Raw genomic sequence first — 17,146 nt, 5'->3', positions numbered from 1 at the left:
TGCTCCCGTACACTAGTATTAAAATGTAAATAAAAACAGCTTCATTACCCTAGCGGCTAGATATGTATGTAACATGAATCTATCATTCTTCCAAAACAGCAAAGTTTGCAAAAACAATTTCATCATCAGGAGTCAAGGTAACATGATCTGAAGCTCAGGTCACACGGCCCTCTACATACTTGACAGCAAAATGTAAAAATATTACAAATATTACAAAAATTTGGGGAAAAAAGTCACAATTGAAAAAAAAAAAGTGCAACAAGTTTGGGGAACGATGAACATCCCTGCTTGGACCACTATAAATCACTGCTTTACACCACAGCTCAGGTGTTGCAAGGCTATTCTGAAAAAGGCCCTGAGATTTTTTTTTCCAGTTCAGGAAAACATGTACAGTATTTATCATTTGTTCAAGTTGCTCTGTCATTGACTCCTCAGCACCACCTTCAAAACATGTCAAAAAGGTAAATTTCACCCAACTACCAGAACACAAACATCCTGGATCCATGCTGTAACAGCCTTAGTATCTGTGAAGTCTGACGTCAAGATCCATCCACAGAGCTTGTCCTCTATCAAGTAACGTTGACTGAGGGCTGGGGCTTCTTCTATAAAAGGCTCAGCTGGGACTCAGGAAACTATACCTCCTCTGAACACTCTGAGGTTTGGTACCTGGTGACCGAACTGCCGGAAAAATGGGGACTTTTAGGGGGATATGGATACCTATATTTGCCCTCATAACAGTTCTTACCTGTCTCCGGATACAAGGTAAGCACTCAATTTCTATAGTCATGAAGACAAAAAGGGTAAGAGAAAGGGTATGTTTCTCTAAGGTAGACACAATTTGATATACTGTACCACATTTTATTGTATTTATTGTATTTCTCTGTATGGATTAGGAATTGTATGTAGACCCATCTCTAACAATTACCTTATTGGTTTCCCCTCAGAGGTGTAGTTATTGTTTATTGTATCCCAATGAATGTTAATCCATTTCCAAGTCTAGCCATAGACAGTGTTGTAATAGATTATATTACAAAGGCCAGCAGGTTACCTGCCATCACTACGCGCTCTCTCCGAGGACTAGTATAATTCCGTAACCCACAAATCAATTAGCTGTTTGTCAAAGATTGTCCTTACACTATATGTGGCACTTTCTGTTTGATTATTATTTTTAGCAACATTTTTTCATTTCCCCCCTGTGAAGCTGTACAGGGGAATCTGAACATGCAAGATGCTTCCTTTAAGCCATCAAGTACAAACCCGTCTCAGAAGCTGGATAAACCTGGTAAGACAGTCCATCTTCACTGATAAAATGATGAATGCATGTAGCAGTTTCCCACTAAAGAAGATGAGAGCAAAGGAAATCAATTTAAAGAAATGCATGGAATTAGCACAATCAAAATTCCTCTAGGTTTATAAAACATGGCATAAGTATAGTGTACATGACCCTGGAATCAGGAGAGGTCCCCCCCCCCCACACCCCTCCTTTCCCATAAATAATACCAACACCAGTTTAGGAGGAAAGGCCACATCTTAAATGATAACCAAAAAATAAACAAACATACCACGTAAAGGGGAATTGCCTGGCAAAGCCTGCCCAAAATCCAAAGGGTACAGATCCCGTGCCCCAACACCAGCTACAGTCTGCCGACCCAACCTGGTCCCCAAAGGACCTCCAAAAGTGGAAACTGCCTTTCAAGCCCGCCGACCCAGCCAAGCCTGGAGCGTCTTGTCAACCCGCCATATAGTCATCCTTCAAAAATGGGCAAACCGTTCTGTTCTAGGACCAAATATATTTTATTAATGCCAAATATACTGCTGCTGTGACGAAATAGCACTTACAGTGTCCCACCATAAACAACTGCCAACAATATACAGTGTAATACATTATAACAGAAAAATACAATTCATCGACCCCAGAAGCATTGCCTTATAGGGAGGGAGGGAAGGAGGACCAAAGGCGAAGGAAGAGGGACATTGAGGAATTCCCTTTCATGCAATAGCACGAGATCTGCGCTATCACACCGTACAGAATAAGCCCCATGGTATATTTCTACTGTTGGGTGGAGAACCATAAATGTATTGCAAATAATCTGAGTGACACTATTACAGATAGGGACAAGGAAAGTCTTACCATTGTGCAGATAGATTGGTTTGAACAGATGTTCATACTTTTCAACAATTACCTGTGGAATACAATATTTGCCCAAATTAAAAATATGTGCCAGGTGCTTCAAGTTTAATGATATAATTACAGTCTAGCAGATATGCTATATAAGGATTCTGGAAATAAGTCACAATTATGCTTTATTTGTGGTCATCCAAGACATTTGATCTGCACCATAAGTTTGATGATCTCCAATTCTGCACTAATGGTCTTGCACCAATTCTAATCAACACATTTTGCATGCAGTGAATTGCTGATTGTAAGTTTTTATTATTAGAGAGCCTTTGGAAAGTGAGAGTTTGGATCTTGTAAATGTGCAATATGGGGGCTTGAATTTGTGTCCCTTTCTCCTTACAGGTCAAAAGTTTGTGTCTGGACATCCTGCTGTGAACAATGATGATTATGGTTTGTGCACTTTAAGTCTATCTGTGCTATTTAGGTTTCAAAATGTGTTCATTTAAATTCAACTAGTACTTAACTGTAACTTGTATTAAAACAATTTTTTTCCAGTTTAAAGAATACATTGCAACAAATTATAAACCAAAATTGTGCAACGCAACGAAAACATGACTTCTGTCCTTACATGGAAGCAACATTGTTTTTTCGCAATAAACAGATATAGCAGATGCTATTACCCGCTTTATCGAGAAATAACACCCTAAATAATACTGTAAATAAGGCATCAGTTGCTATCTCCTTAGTCATTGTTTTGAACTGCTAGGCATTGTTTTGAACTGAACAGCTGTTAAAGAACGCGCTAGTGTTAACACAACACGTTAATGAGTGCAATAACAGCTTCATTAGCACTCCCAAATAGAAATCTCTAATAGAAATCTCCCACTCCAAAGGTGATGATGACTATTACGATGACAGTCAAGATGACGAATTTCAAGCTGCTGAAGAAGTGGAGCAGGCTGACAACTCGTGGTATCATCAGCAACGAAATGATTATGACAAAAGTAAGTTGACAGTTTTGTTTTTCTTCTTTTGGTTTCCATTTTTGTCTTGATGGACCATCCTTGAATCCTAACCCTAAACTCCTCCTCCTCCTTTCCGATAGCCATCATGGATGGTTACTATTTTCAACTCTAGCATTTACAAAAGTTTAGTGTTTGGATTTTATGGGAAATGTGTTCTCACCTAATTTGCTATGTTCTATCTGCAGATAAACCTGCAGAAGCTTCAAAGCTGACGTTTATTGCACCGACAACAGCTCCAGTAATAAGAAGTAAGTGAGTTTAGGCGTGGTAGAGGATAGGGATGTGAGATACTGTAGCTGAATAAGAAACTAATAAACAAATAATGAAATAATTTGTGGATCAAACGCAAAGGTTATTAGGAGCTACTATAGATTCCACCTTCATGCATGTGCCACCATATGATTCAGAGGGATATAAGGGACACTTTCTAAGGATCAACTGTTTGACTTACAGAGAGTGCGACTGCTCACAATGGACGAGTTTGTAGTACCTGGGGTAACTCCTACTACAAGACATTCGATGGAGACATCTTCCACTACCCGGGGAAATGCAACTACTTGTTTGCTTCAAACTGCAAAAGCAACTTTGAAGAATTTAACATTCAGATCAGGCGTTCCATTGTGAAGAACCTTCCCACCATCAGTCACATCATTATGAAGATCGACGGAACCTCTATTGAATTGACCAGTGACAAAATTACCTTCAATGGCCACCCGTGAGTTGCTTCTTGTTATTTAGTGTGCCACTCATCTAATTGTGCAAATAGTGGATGAGAAGTGGACCACTTTTGTGTTGGTGACTGTTGAGAAATGTTAACCATGACATACAAAAAGGACAGGGGTCCCAAAGGCGATTTATTCACCTTTGTTTAGGATCTACCCTCTATTGCGAATGAAGTGACGTCTTCTTCAACAGACACGGTTTTGATTCACCTGTAACTACTGTACATCCCAGAGCGATTTTCGTGGCCAAATAACTCCTACTTTGGATACTTCTAATTTCATACTAGTTGTTTAGACAGCTACAGTACGTGCAGAGAAACTCACTTGTGAGTTAATGTAATGTTAATGCATATGGTACAGATGATAAAAGCTTGCAAAAGGTTGAAATATAATAATTTGTTAATCTTTAAATGCACCTAAAATTACATTACAATCAGCACGTGGCCCTTCAATTTCTACATGTTTTTCTGATTTCACCATTTGCAGAACTACAGTAGTTGAAGACCCCTTTGGTAGGCTATCTGCCCTTGCCAGGTGTCTAAGCAACTAAATGCAATATTTCACACCTACCCTTACCTTTAGGCTAAGGTAATACAAATATGGTACAGATGCTATACTGTACTTAAATATTCACATTGTTATTTTCCTATGAAATAAAATCATTTTAAATTGCATTACAATACTCATTCGTACCTCTGGGAAAAGAAGTTTAAAGAGCACTAACATTTCTTTATGAATATATATATGTTCTCTCATTAGCATTCAACGTGTTATTGCTTAAGATAGCATAAAATATAGTTATGAATGGTAAATATGTTGTATTACTCTTTTTTCTGAAATCATGTTGTTATTCCTTCACAGGATACAGCTGCCATACACTTTCTCAGGAGTCCAGGTGGATAGGAGTGGAATATACATCAGAGTCATTTCCAAATTGGGCCTGGAATTTATGTGGAATGAAGATGAGTCCATCTTGGTAACTGTCACCAAATACCATGCCAATGGAATCCAGTGCTGTACCAAACTATCCCCTGCTGTTCCTTCCTGAAAAACAAACTTGTATCTTGATTTTCATGACACTTTGTATGCAGTGAAATATCCTAAGTAGTCATGATGAGCTATAATATGTCTTATCATAATGCAATGGGGCATCATTTTATTAAACGTTCTTTTCTTCTTTTAGTTGGAACTGGATAAGAAATTTGCCAATCAGACCTGTGGTCTTTGTGGGGACTTCAATGGAATTCCAATTTTCAATGAATTCATTACAAACAGTAAGACAATTTCCATGTTGGGTTTGAGAAAGCATATACATAATCGTCAAGGAAACTAACAGCTTCTGTATGTGGTTTCTTGCAGAAGTGAAAATGAGTGACATTCAGTATGGGAACATGCAGAAGATGAATGGACCGACAGAAATGTGTCAAGATCTGACCGTGGCCCCCCAAAACAACTGTACAGACTCTGTAAGTATAACAGTATCATACTGTACAGAGTCTATTTGTGAATAATCACAACATTCAATTCTATTTAACAGTATTTCCAATTCCCCATTATATCAGTGGTACAAAGCTCAATTTCCCCCCTTTGCAAATGAGGCAAAACTCCCTCAAAGCTTGAAGTTGAAGAACAGTATGTGACAATATATTTTGGAATAGGACATGGTTGTAGACTAGATCTTGCTATAATTGACTGGTCTGTTAACTTTTACTGTTGTGCTCCCATATTATATTTTCCTGCTCTCGTAACAATGTCCTCACCTTATCCTTCTTGTGTAAATTATTTAACAGAGGAGATTATGTGAGGTGATCCTGACCAACTCCGCATTTTTACCCTGTAACCGGATTGTGGATCCAGCTCTCTACATAGACGCTTGCGTGCAGGACTTGTGTCGATGTGCAGGGAATGCATCTGGCTTCTGCCTGTGTAACACCTTCACTGAGTACTCACGTCAGTGCGCTCATGCCGGAGGGAGCCCTAGTAACTGGAGAACCTCCAAACTGTGCCGTGAGTTATACAGATCCTTAATCTCATTACTCATCTGTCTATAGAAGACCGGTAGACAATGACATTATTTCTATTTATTGGATATTTTGTGGTATTTACTGTATTATGGATTCTATAACAAACCACAGGAAGCGGGAGATTCACTAAATGCTGATGTGAGTATCGTACCTTTATCTAGGGCTACATAGTTATATAGATGAAGTTGAAAAAAGACATATATCCATCAAGTTCAACCTACAGTACTGTATGCTAAATTTAGATGACAGCTACTTATCCTATATGAGTATTTCAAGTATATTGATCCAGAGGAAGGATAACAAAAAAAAAAAAAACAGTGACATTTCATCTAATGATATCTCATAAGGGGAAAAATAAATTCCTTCCTGACCACAAATATTGGCAGTCAGATTACTCCCTGGATCAACATCCTTCCCATGTTTACTTATTTGGTATATCTCTATGTATCAAGGTAATTGCGGTGAGAAACCTGTACATTTTCATCTTGTACTTACAGTACATATCAAAGTACTTTGCTCTACTTTTGTCCCAACTGCCCTACAGTAGTTAGCAACTTGGGGAGTGACTGTAGGGGAGGAATTACATGATGCACATATTATCATGAGATACTGTATATCCTAATCTCGGGTCTCTTTGCGTCATTCTCTTTCCATTGTATTTGGAACAAAGAATCTGCCAGGCTGCAGCTATAGTGGCTTATGTCTTTCATGTGCCGCAACTCTGTTTAAAAACACAGAGCAGTGCGTCAAAACACATTTTTCTCTACATTGATGCATAGACCCACTTGGCGTTAACTGCCATTGAAGTCGATGGCAGTTAACACTGGATTGCTGTGTAAAACCCCAAATTGGTACGTTGGGGAATCCGGCATTAAAGTAATAAGTCTCTAGTTTATAGAACATGCAGAGTATGCTGTAGGAATTATAGATACGGTCTTACAAAGTTAAACAGCTTCATGTGGGGTCTACAGCTTACACAAAGAAACATCAAAAGGTATTTTTATTTGTTTATTCCAGCTTTAAAATGTAATTACAACATGGAGTACAATGAATGTGGGAGCGCATGTCCAAACACCTGCTCCAACTCTGAGCGCTCACTGGTCTGTGAGAACCATTGCATTGATGGGTGCTTCTGTCCTGCAGGTAACGTTTTCTCTGACACTAAAACAACTGATTGCAGATGATTATAAACAGGTTACATTTTTGGTTTCAAAAGCTCATGTAAAATTGCAAATACTTCACATGTTTCTGAGGTTCAAATAAAAAACATCAAATGATGTGAATAGTTAAGCGATATACATTATAATTTTCCTTTAAACATTTGTGTGACATTATCTACGTTCTTTTATGTTGCAGGAACCGTATTTGATGACATCAACAACTCTGGCTGTGTCCCCAAGCATCAGTGCTCTTGTACATACAATGGAGAAGTCTATAAGGCAGGCAAGGGATATTCTGCCCAATGCCAATCATGGTAAACTGTCTTTGCCTTTTTATTTGAGTAGTCTGAACCCATCCCTAGAAATAGTAGAAGTAATTTTGTCGCCTACATCCGGCCTTCCCAAGCTTTTAGATAGTATTATTTCATTTCTTTTGTGACTTACCAATGGCGCCTTTTGGAATTGGCTCTATTCTATTGGTAGAATGAGTGCCGATGCTTTGGCATAGAACAATGTAGACCAACTGCATCCCATTGCGTAGGAAAGACAGCATGGCAATTCAACAATCGTTGAGGGCTTCCTATTAATTTCATACCTAACCACACTTGGCATTGCTTATACGTTATGTGGAACCACAATTTGAGGGATTTCTAGATCCTATTCTCCCACAACAACATTACAGTATATTTCCCTTTTTATAAGAAAATAAATAACTATGAAGCAATGTCAGTAAATTCCTGCCATAATACTAATATTTATCTCTAGCACCTGTTCTGGAGGGAAATGGATCTGTGTTGAAAAAGCTTGCATGGGGACCTGTGCCATCGAGGGAGGATCTCATATCACCTCCTTTGATGCTACTCGTTACACCTTCCATGGAGACTGCAGCTATGTGCTCTCAAAGGTAAGCAGATGATAATATTTTGATGTTCTAAGAGATCAAGACTATAAACTGTCCAACGATAAGACAAGCAGACTAAATTCTTAATTTTTTTTTGTACTGGTGGTGCAGGGCATTTTCTGACCCTTTATATGTTGGACAACTTATATTCTTTAAGGACAAGCATGTCACTTCTTAGACTTGATGGCCATTCATTTTGTTTCATTCCTTTTATTCAGACCTGTGACGGAAACAAATTCAGCGTTCTGGGAGAACTGCGCCAATGCGGCTTGACAAACACTGAGACATGTTTAAAGAGTATCACCCTCAATTTGAATGATGGAAAGGATGTAAGTGCACCAGGAAGCAGAGTGAGATCTATAATGCTTTAGCTACAAGTAAACTAACAATAACGGTCACTCAATCCTTTTGTTTGGCACAGTTTTTATTCCTCTACCTTACACCATTATTTTACTCTATATCACCAGCTTATCTACATTAAATCTGGTGGCAGTATCTTTGTGAACTCAATCTACACCCAGCTGCCAGTCTCATCGGGTAAGTTGGGCCTGTTCTATGTGGAAGCCAGACACTGTATGGCCACTGTAGTCAGCTCCTCTCCAAAGACAGGATTTCTTTTGCACATATCTTAATGGATCTCAGATGCTGTTCTCTAATCATTGGATCCAATATTTAAAAGACTTGGCCTCTTAGTTGTAACAATGGTGGTTCCAGGGTAATACACCAAGTAAGATAAATTGTAGCTTAGCACAATGCTGCTCATCCTAACAATTTTTTGTTGTCCACAGCCAGTGTCACCATCTTCAAGCCTTCAACATTCTTCATCATTGTGCAGACTAAAATCGGCATTCAGCTTCAGATCCAGCTGGTTCCTACTATGCAGATCTATATTACTGTGGATCCATCTTTCAAGAATCACGTCTGCGGTACGGATCTTTACTTTCACTGTCATGTTTTAATCCATAACATATGTTTTTTGATGCAACTGAATGAATTAAAAAAAATAACCCGAGACATGCCAAGCATATTGCGAGGTTGAAAATTTGTATTGACAATGCATTGACTTCATGCTCTGTTTCTCTGTAGGTAAATTAATTTCACCTCTATGTGCTCCTCCATTCACAGGTCTCTGTGGCAATTTCAACAACATTCAAGCTGATGACTTTAGAGTTCTTAGTGGGGTGATTGAAGGGACTGGCTCATCCTTTGCCAATACCTGGAAGACCCAGGCTGACTGTCCAAATGTCAAAAACAGCTTTGAGAATCCATGCTCACTCAGTATTGAAAATGGTAGGTCAGCCTTCAAATTCAAACATGCGATAAATACATTTCAAACACGTGGAAAGAGGCTAAGGGTGGAAGGGATAGATTGCAAAAAACATTTACGTGGTGAAATTAAGCATATAACAAGTTATACAGTAGTTTGATCAATTGTTTCTTTTTTGGGGGAACATATGAATTAATTTACTATCTTTACACATAAAACGTGTATGATTTTTCTCTGTCCCCCTATCACAGATCATGGGTAGACTTTGTATTTTATTCACATTATTATTATTCCTTCTCAGATATCGATGATGTTTTTTTTTGTTTTATAATAAATGTAGACCGCCCAGGTAAATGTTGTACTAACTCCAACATGCCTTGTCTACAGAGCAATACGCCACACACTGGTGCGCAATGGTATCTGACACGAAAGGACCCTTCGCTGAGTGTCATCAGAAAGTGAATCCTGCTGTCTACCAGAAGGTAAGATATGCCTCTCTATACCTCTTTATTAAAAACCTGATTCGGCTTTTGAAAGAATGTTTGCTGACGAGAGGTAAAAGGAAGATGGACAACAAGATTTTTCTCAATAATCCTATTGACCGGTTGTATCAGTGACGAGAAAGGAAAATGTGTCACGTTATATTTTCTGTTGGTGATGAATATATACATTGCCAGTGGATATGTGTGTGTTATATCATACAACAAGCGTTCAGGTTGGGGCGTTAACAAAAACAGCAGATGGCAAGGTTTTAATGACAGTGTTATAACATCGTCAGTTCTCAGGTGCTGCATGTACAGATCTCTAATAAAGTCTGTGTCTTTGTATCTCTCCAGAACTGTATGTTTGATACTTGCAACTGTGCTAAAAGTGAGGAGTGCATGTGTGCAGCGCTCTCGTCCTACGTCCATGCCTGCTCTAAGGCAGGAGTCATGCTAAAGGGATGGAGAACGAATGTCTGCAGTAAGTTTCTGAGATATTATTGTTCTACTTACGGAGAGCAGATTTTCAGAACAATTGACTAATTAAACCTCTTTTGTTGGGTAGAGATCATGTAATATTGTTATAGTCTAGTAGGGATCTCATCTTCTTATCTCTGCAAATGCTGCCCTGTTCTTTCTAGAAAGTAGATTGAACATTAGCCTCTGTGTCTCTAGAACAAAATACATGTAAGCTTAGCCATATCACCACACACTGAATATATTGTGCGTCAAGTAATGTAGAAACAATTTGACAAGAACGTTGAGTTCCTCTTGAAGAGCTTCTAATCTAAGAATTATCTGGAGGAGTAGGAGACAGTAAACAATGTGCATGTGTCTTGGGAAATAATCTAGCACATAGTCTAAACCCGTCTCTATGTTTAAACCCTAGAATCATACACCACAACCTGCCCAAAGTCCCTATCGTACAGCTACGTCGTCAGCACCTGCCAGCCCACCTGCCGCTCCCTCAGTGAGCCTGACATCACTTGTGACATATCCTTTGTCCCCATTGATGGCTGCATCTGTCAGAATGGAACTTACCTTGATGACAGCGGAAAGTGTGTTCTTCCTTCTTCCTGTCCTTGTTTCTATAAGGGAACAGCGGTACCACCAGGAGAAATAATCCACGAGAATAAGGCCATATGGTAAGCAAGTTTGTCTATGGAACTGTTCCACATTTCATGTACATTACAGTGAAATAAAACCTTCTGTACAGTATATTTCTATGTTATGGTTATACAGTATATAGTTTATGAGGCTAGAGTTACTGTGACTGTATTAGTCCTGAACTCCACTATTCCCGTCAATGCCTTTTATGGAACCACTATGAGAATTCTTCATAGTAGTTGTTGCAATTAACTTTTTAAGATTAAAAAAAGTCTCTCTTTCAGATGATATATTTTATTGTACCAATGTTTATTGTAATTCTGTATTATATTACAGCACCTGCACGCTGGGAAAACTGGACTGCATTGGAAAGCAACCTCAATCGAAAGGTAAAAGGATCCCTTCTTTACTTGCACCTTCTCCAAAAACAACTCTCTACATCTATACAGGCACACCCCGGTTTAAGGACACTCACTTTAATTACACTCGCGAGTAAGAACATATCGTCCAATAGGCAAATGGCAGCTCGCGCATGCTCCTGTCAGCACGTCCTCAACAGCAATACCGGCTCCCTACCTGTACCGAAGCTGTGCGCAAGCGGGGAGACTAAAGAGCCTGTTACAAATGCGTTATTTACATCAGTTATACATGTATATGAGGATTGCAGTACAGTGCATGCATCGTTAAGTGGAAAAAAGGTAGTGCTTCACTTTAAGTATATTTTCACTTTACATTCATGCTCCGGTCCCATTCCGTACGTTAATTTGGGTTATGCCTGTATCTAACACATAAAAAAAAGCAAAACAATTATCTTCAGCATGGTGGGCAATTATTCTGTCTGGTGGGCCACTTTGCAAGCTTGGTAAGCTTCGCGGGCCACACACTTTATTTAGGTCCTCTTCAGATCCCTTCTTCACCAGTTTCTTCCCCACATGCTCCCCTCCTCTCCAACTTCTCCCCATATGCTTCCCTCCTCACCAGCTTCTCCCCCCACATTCACCTCCTCAATAGCTTCTCCCCCACATACTTTTCTTCTCACCTGCACCTCCCCTACATACCCCCTCTTTATTTCGCTTACTCCCTTCACTGTTTCTTACCCCCTTCACTCCTCCCCTTCCTTTCTCTCACTCACTATCCTCCACTCTTCTTTCCCTCACTGTCCCCCCCTTCTCTTACTCTCCCACCTTCTCTCTCACTCTACCCCTCTCCGTTCTCTCACTACCAACAGTTTCTGCTGGTGTTCAGCAGAGAAGAAATAGTAGCAGAAAATCGCTAGTGAAAAGCGAGTAATAAACAATTTGTACTTTTAATGAGGCATGTTCATGTGCCGATATCAAGGCTCTTTCTTCAATAGTGCAAAACTGAGCAAATCCTTCAACAGTGATCTACTGCAAATTCTCACATGGGTTTACAATTGGTAACTCGTCATGAATGAATATTCAACTAAGCGTTTTATTCCAGTAAACACCTTAGTTCTTCTATCCTCTAGTGTGTGATGCCCCCATGATCTACTTTGACTGCACCAACAAAAACGCTGGCACAAAGGGATCAGAGTGCCAGAAGAGCTGCCAGACCCTTGACATGCACTGTGTAAGTTACCCTAAAGATGTGCAGAACCTCTTTATATGTTAAGAGAACCCATTTTTAACTTAAACAAACCCAAATGATTAGCTTATGCCCCCTTTAGTTGCTGACTTATTACCCATTTGACAAGTAGCTTACAACTGTTAAAAAAAGGTAGCAACTACCCCCTCCCACCCTGATAAACCTGCTATAGCCAGGAGTGCCCAAACAATTGTTTGATAAGGGGGTGCTTTACAATACTTACACAATCAGTAACATACCTACATTACTATAATGTAAAATGTATTTTGAGTTCTGTGAATTGATGTTTTCTTCACACTACATGTGTTTCCTTGGTTTTTGAAAGAAAACATTGTTTCTTGATGTGCCCAACAGTACAGTGCCCAATGTGTGTCCGGCTGCCTGTGCCCCAATGGACTGGTGGCTGATGGGAATGGAAGCTGCGTGCGTGAGGAACAGTGCCCATGCATACACAACAATGAAGTCTACAAACCAGGCTCTGAGATCCGAGTCCAATGCAACACCTGGTGAGAACTAGAAGGCATCACCCCAAACATCATTATTATTTATTTTTATTTATAGAATAGGTCAGATAGTAATAGAATCCTTTGGCAAAAAAAGTGAAATATTACAGCGGAAAAAAAGCACTGTAAGACAGGATTGCAGTATTTATCTTTTTCATGCACAAGAACCATTTTCTTTCCCTCCAGTACCTGCAAAAACAGAATGTGGAAATGCACCAGTAACACGTGTCTGGGCACCTGTTCTGTATATGGAGATGGACACTACCTCACCTTTGACAGCAAGAGATTCAACTTCAATGGAGACTGTGAATATACCTTGGCTCAAGTAAATGCCGCTCGTTCTTTTCCCTTCAAGTGTAGATTACTTATATTGTATTTGATTTCTTAATTGTTTTAAAAAAAAACTGGTTTACATATCATTGTAAATACTAGTGTGAAATCCAGTCATTAATGTGTAACAGAGAAAGCCTGTAATATTCTACTCTACCATAACGCCTTTGAGCTACTTTTCTCATCCTGGTGTACGGGTATCTGTATGGACATCTCTGAACCTTGACCTGTGTTCTTCTAATCCCAGGACTTCTGCAAAGGTGACGCCAAAGGCACTTTCCGAGTCATCACCGAGAACATCCCATGTGGTACCACAGGGACCACCTGTTCCAAATCAATTAAGATCTTTCTGGGAGTAAGTATTATCTGTGAACATAACCCTTTAGACAGAGTGGCCTTTTTTTTTAACATATGATATACATTTTACAATTTTTTTTTTAATATTACTTTGATTACCAAGCTTCCTTTATAACTTAAAGGTGAAATGTTGTTTCTTATAAGGCTTCTCAAATCACATTTTATTTTTTTTCCAGAACAATGAGCTGATACTTGGGGAGGATAAATTTGAGGTGGTAAAAAGGGATGTTGGAGAATATATACCATACAAGGTGCATCAAATGGGCATCTACATGGTAATTGAAGCATTGAATGGACTGGTTGTGGTGTGGGACAAGAAGACAAGTATCTTTATCAAGCTGGAGCCAAGTTTCCAGGTAAGGCTCAGTGAAACCAAGATAGTGATGCAGGGATGGAATAGTGATTACATAATGAGAATTATAGCATATTGCATCTGCACTTTCTCAGGTAATTGGTGAACAAACAATATTTCAGAGATTTCTAAGTGTTCACAAAGCAAATTTGAAGACATTTGCCTATTTTAGCTTTTTTCTTCACTATAAACATTACTGTACAATTTTATGATACAGATGTGGCTCAGTGAGTAAAGACACTGACTGACACTGATATTGTTGCAGGGGAACCTGGTTCAATTCCTGGTGTCGTCACCTTGGGCAAGTCATTTTATCTCCCTGTGCCCCCCCCCCAAAAAAATAGAGCAGTGCTTCCCAACACACTTTTCTCTATGTTGATGCATAGACCCCCAAAGAGAGAAATAGCTATTTCCAGAAAAATAATAAAAACAAATAGCGCTCTTTTGGCTAAAATGAACTATCTGACCTGTCAATATCAGTTTCCTAGTACGAGGAAAACTTCTGTGCTGGTAGATTTAATATTTTGCCTTTTTTCCCCTTGTAGGGTAAAATCTGTGGGCTCTGTGGTAACTACGATGGAAATGCTGTCAATGATTTTACCACCAGAAGTCACTCTGTGGTCGGTGATGTGATTGAATTTGGTAACAGCTGGAAACTCTCCCCAAGCTGCCCAGATGCTGCGACTGTCCGGGATCCCTGTTCTACCAACCCATACAGGAAGGCATGGGCACAGAGACAGTGCAGCATCATCACTAGTGATGCATTCTCTACTTGTCATCCTCTGGTATGTAACTTACACCATGTAAATGGGGACACATACAGAACTGGAAGCATAGATATGTAACTACAGGTAGTCCTCGTTATCCAACGTTTCACTTTACAATGAATGGCATATCCAACGCTTTGCAATGCAACCCTATGGGCCGTTTTTCGACGCCTGAATGCGTTATCCAATGCTCACCGCCACTGATTAACATGGGACTCACTTTACAATGGTTTCACTATCCAACGCTAATTCCAGAACGGATTCTGTTGGATAACCGAGGACTGCCTGTACTAAATACCCTATGGATGGTTTCAATATGTCCCCATTGTACTAACTCACTGTACTGGCTTCTCTTGAATTATCCTTACATTTTGCCTGACTACAGATGTAGCTGATGTGATTGCACATGTTATAACATGATTATCCATTACCCCTGCCATGAATTTATCCCGTTACTGCAACATAACGAGTGCAATAAAGTCTGGTACATCTGTACCTATTTTGTTATTCACAACATCACCACATCCTGCAGCATCTGTCTATTAATGTGTGTCCCCCTTACATTTCTTTATACAATCAAGATACGTTTTGATCGTCTACTTTTTATACTAACACTTTTCCTCTAACTTCCAACATTCTTTCCTGTCGTTCCCAGAATTTCTCCCTATAGTTAAATTCAAACCTCTTTTCTCAATTTATTTCCTTCATTTATTTTCTTGTATCTGACAATTTTCTGTTCTCATTCTTATCACATTTTTTGTTTGTTTATCTGTGTGGGCTTTTCTTTGTGCTGAGCACCTGTTATCTACATCTTTAGTTCTTTAGTATTGTGTATTAACTATATCAGATCCCAAATGCGCACAGTTGAATCTACAGTGCGCAAATGATGTTTACCATGTGGCATATTTAACAACTACTGTATTGGAATCAAACCCCATGTTTCTCCACTCGCAGGTAGACCCAGTTAAATATTATGATGCTTGTGTTAATGATGCCTGCTCCTGTGACACTGGTGGAGACTGCGAGTGCTTCTGTACCGCAGTAGCCTCATACGCCAAGATCTGTAGTGAAGCCGGAGTCTGTGTTAGTTGGAGAACTCCAACCATGTGCCGTGAGTATGAATTACTGGGGGGGAAAAAGCATGTGAAGCTCTAGAGACCTCAGTCAATGAAAAGGCCGGCAGTAGACTTAAGTAGTATCATTCGCTGTGTTCAGTTCTACCTCAGGACAGAAATATTTTATACTGTCTACAGTATGTGTTACCTTGACTGATGTTCATCCCAAATACGTTGTAATCTTTGATTTCCTTGTTTTTGGAGTCTTTCCTCTAATCTATTTTATGGAAGAGCACTCTTGCATTTTCTTTTATGTAACCTTTTATATAATTTTTATGTATAAATGATATTTTAATGTGATTTATAATGCACGCAGTAAAACACACAAATATTATGTTCAATGGGATGTATATACACAGATGAGGTAGAAAAAATACATTTATTAAATTCAAATTGGGTGAGATATTTATCCTGTAGGTATAGGTCTGTAGGTCCAGAGGAAGGCAAACAAAACATTTCCCTCTTGTGTCATAGAAAAGTCTAATTACCGCCATATTCACTGGGACCTATTTATTTATAAATGGTTAGTGATCTTCATCTCATTTGCATATAGGTAAATTGGGTTAACTCAACATTATACTGTATAGCATTAGCAATACAAATAAGTGACAATTCATAGAAATCTATGGTTATGTATAGTAAAATTACTTTTTACGAAACCCTATGGCAGAAAATTATTTAACCGCCTTGCTGCTGGAGGCTACCAATGCATTACAAAGTGTGTGTAATATATATATATATGTATATATGTATATATATATATATATATATATATATGAACAAAAGAAAAAGAAGCGCCAGCTCCATAGCATAATACTGTTGTAAAAAACACAAATTTATTAACATTACAGAGAGGCCGCCAGGACATGCACTCACTTCAATTCTTAAAAAACATTCATTTGAGACAATCTGTAAGCCTCCAGGAACTGTGTGGAGGGGAAGATGCAGCCAGGGTATAATCAGAGCAATGATGCTATGCTGAAGATGTATAAGGCAGATACTTATCAGTATAAGATGTCATCAGGAGTAGAGAGGGGAGGGATGATGTTGTCCACTTCAGTGGTGGTGTATCTGGTATCCAAAGAGCTGGCACTCGTGGCCTCGTGGCGCTTAAATGGACCCTTTAGTATCACAACAGGAATGTCCACACTAAACAGTATAGTGGCGTCGCCCAAGCAATGCAGTTAAAACTGCTACTCTCCTCTCACTCTGTATCCGTATATACATGTGTGTAATATATATACATATATATATATATATATATTCTATGTAGGTAGGCAGAGAGACACCACTACTATCTGATCTATTTC

The 17,146-nt window shown here is 39.1% G+C and overlaps 1 protein-coding gene across 1 annotated transcript in view; it reads left to right on the top strand.

Annotated features, from left to right (window-relative positions):
- Positions 1-1,221: 1,221 nt before the first annotated feature.
- Positions 1,222-17,146, top strand: part of LOC142463855 (uncharacterized) — a 34,792-nt gene continuing 18,867 nt past the window's right edge. Inside the window, exons 1-24 of the mRNA XM_075566668.1 lie at positions 1,222-1,282; positions 2,522-2,569; positions 3,013-3,123; positions 3,330-3,392; positions 3,598-3,859; positions 4,728-4,842; positions 5,050-5,140; positions 5,226-5,332; positions 5,657-5,873; positions 6,908-7,033; positions 7,247-7,364; positions 7,816-7,954; positions 8,170-8,280; positions 8,419-8,488; positions 8,740-8,877; positions 9,077-9,241; positions 9,606-9,700; positions 10,055-10,181; positions 10,590-10,845; positions 13,102-13,240; positions 13,493-13,600; positions 13,779-13,958; positions 14,500-14,739; positions 15,676-15,832. Of these exons, the coding sequence (XP_075422783.1) occupies positions 1,222-1,282; positions 2,522-2,569; positions 3,013-3,123; positions 3,330-3,392; positions 3,598-3,859; positions 4,728-4,842; positions 5,050-5,140; positions 5,226-5,332; positions 5,657-5,873; positions 6,908-7,033; positions 7,247-7,364; positions 7,816-7,954; positions 8,170-8,280; positions 8,419-8,488; positions 8,740-8,877; positions 9,077-9,241; positions 9,606-9,700; positions 10,055-10,181; positions 10,590-10,845; positions 13,102-13,240; positions 13,493-13,600; positions 13,779-13,958; positions 14,500-14,739; positions 15,676-15,832 (3,244 nt within the window). The remainder of the gene's footprint in view (positions 1,283-2,521; positions 2,570-3,012; positions 3,124-3,329; positions 3,393-3,597; positions 3,860-4,727; positions 4,843-5,049; positions 5,141-5,225; positions 5,333-5,656; positions 5,874-6,907; positions 7,034-7,246; positions 7,365-7,815; positions 7,955-8,169; positions 8,281-8,418; positions 8,489-8,739; positions 8,878-9,076; positions 9,242-9,605; positions 9,701-10,054; positions 10,182-10,589; positions 10,846-13,101; positions 13,241-13,492; positions 13,601-13,778; positions 13,959-14,499; positions 14,740-15,675; positions 15,833-17,146) is intronic.

Source organism: Ascaphus truei, chromosome 12, assembly GCF_040206685.1.
Source record: "Ascaphus truei isolate aAscTru1 chromosome 12, aAscTru1.hap1, whole genome shotgun sequence".
Lineage (NCBI taxonomy): Eukaryota > Metazoa > Chordata > Amphibia > Anura > Ascaphidae > Ascaphus > Ascaphus truei.
This window is presented reverse-complemented; position numbering and strand designations above follow the sequence as displayed.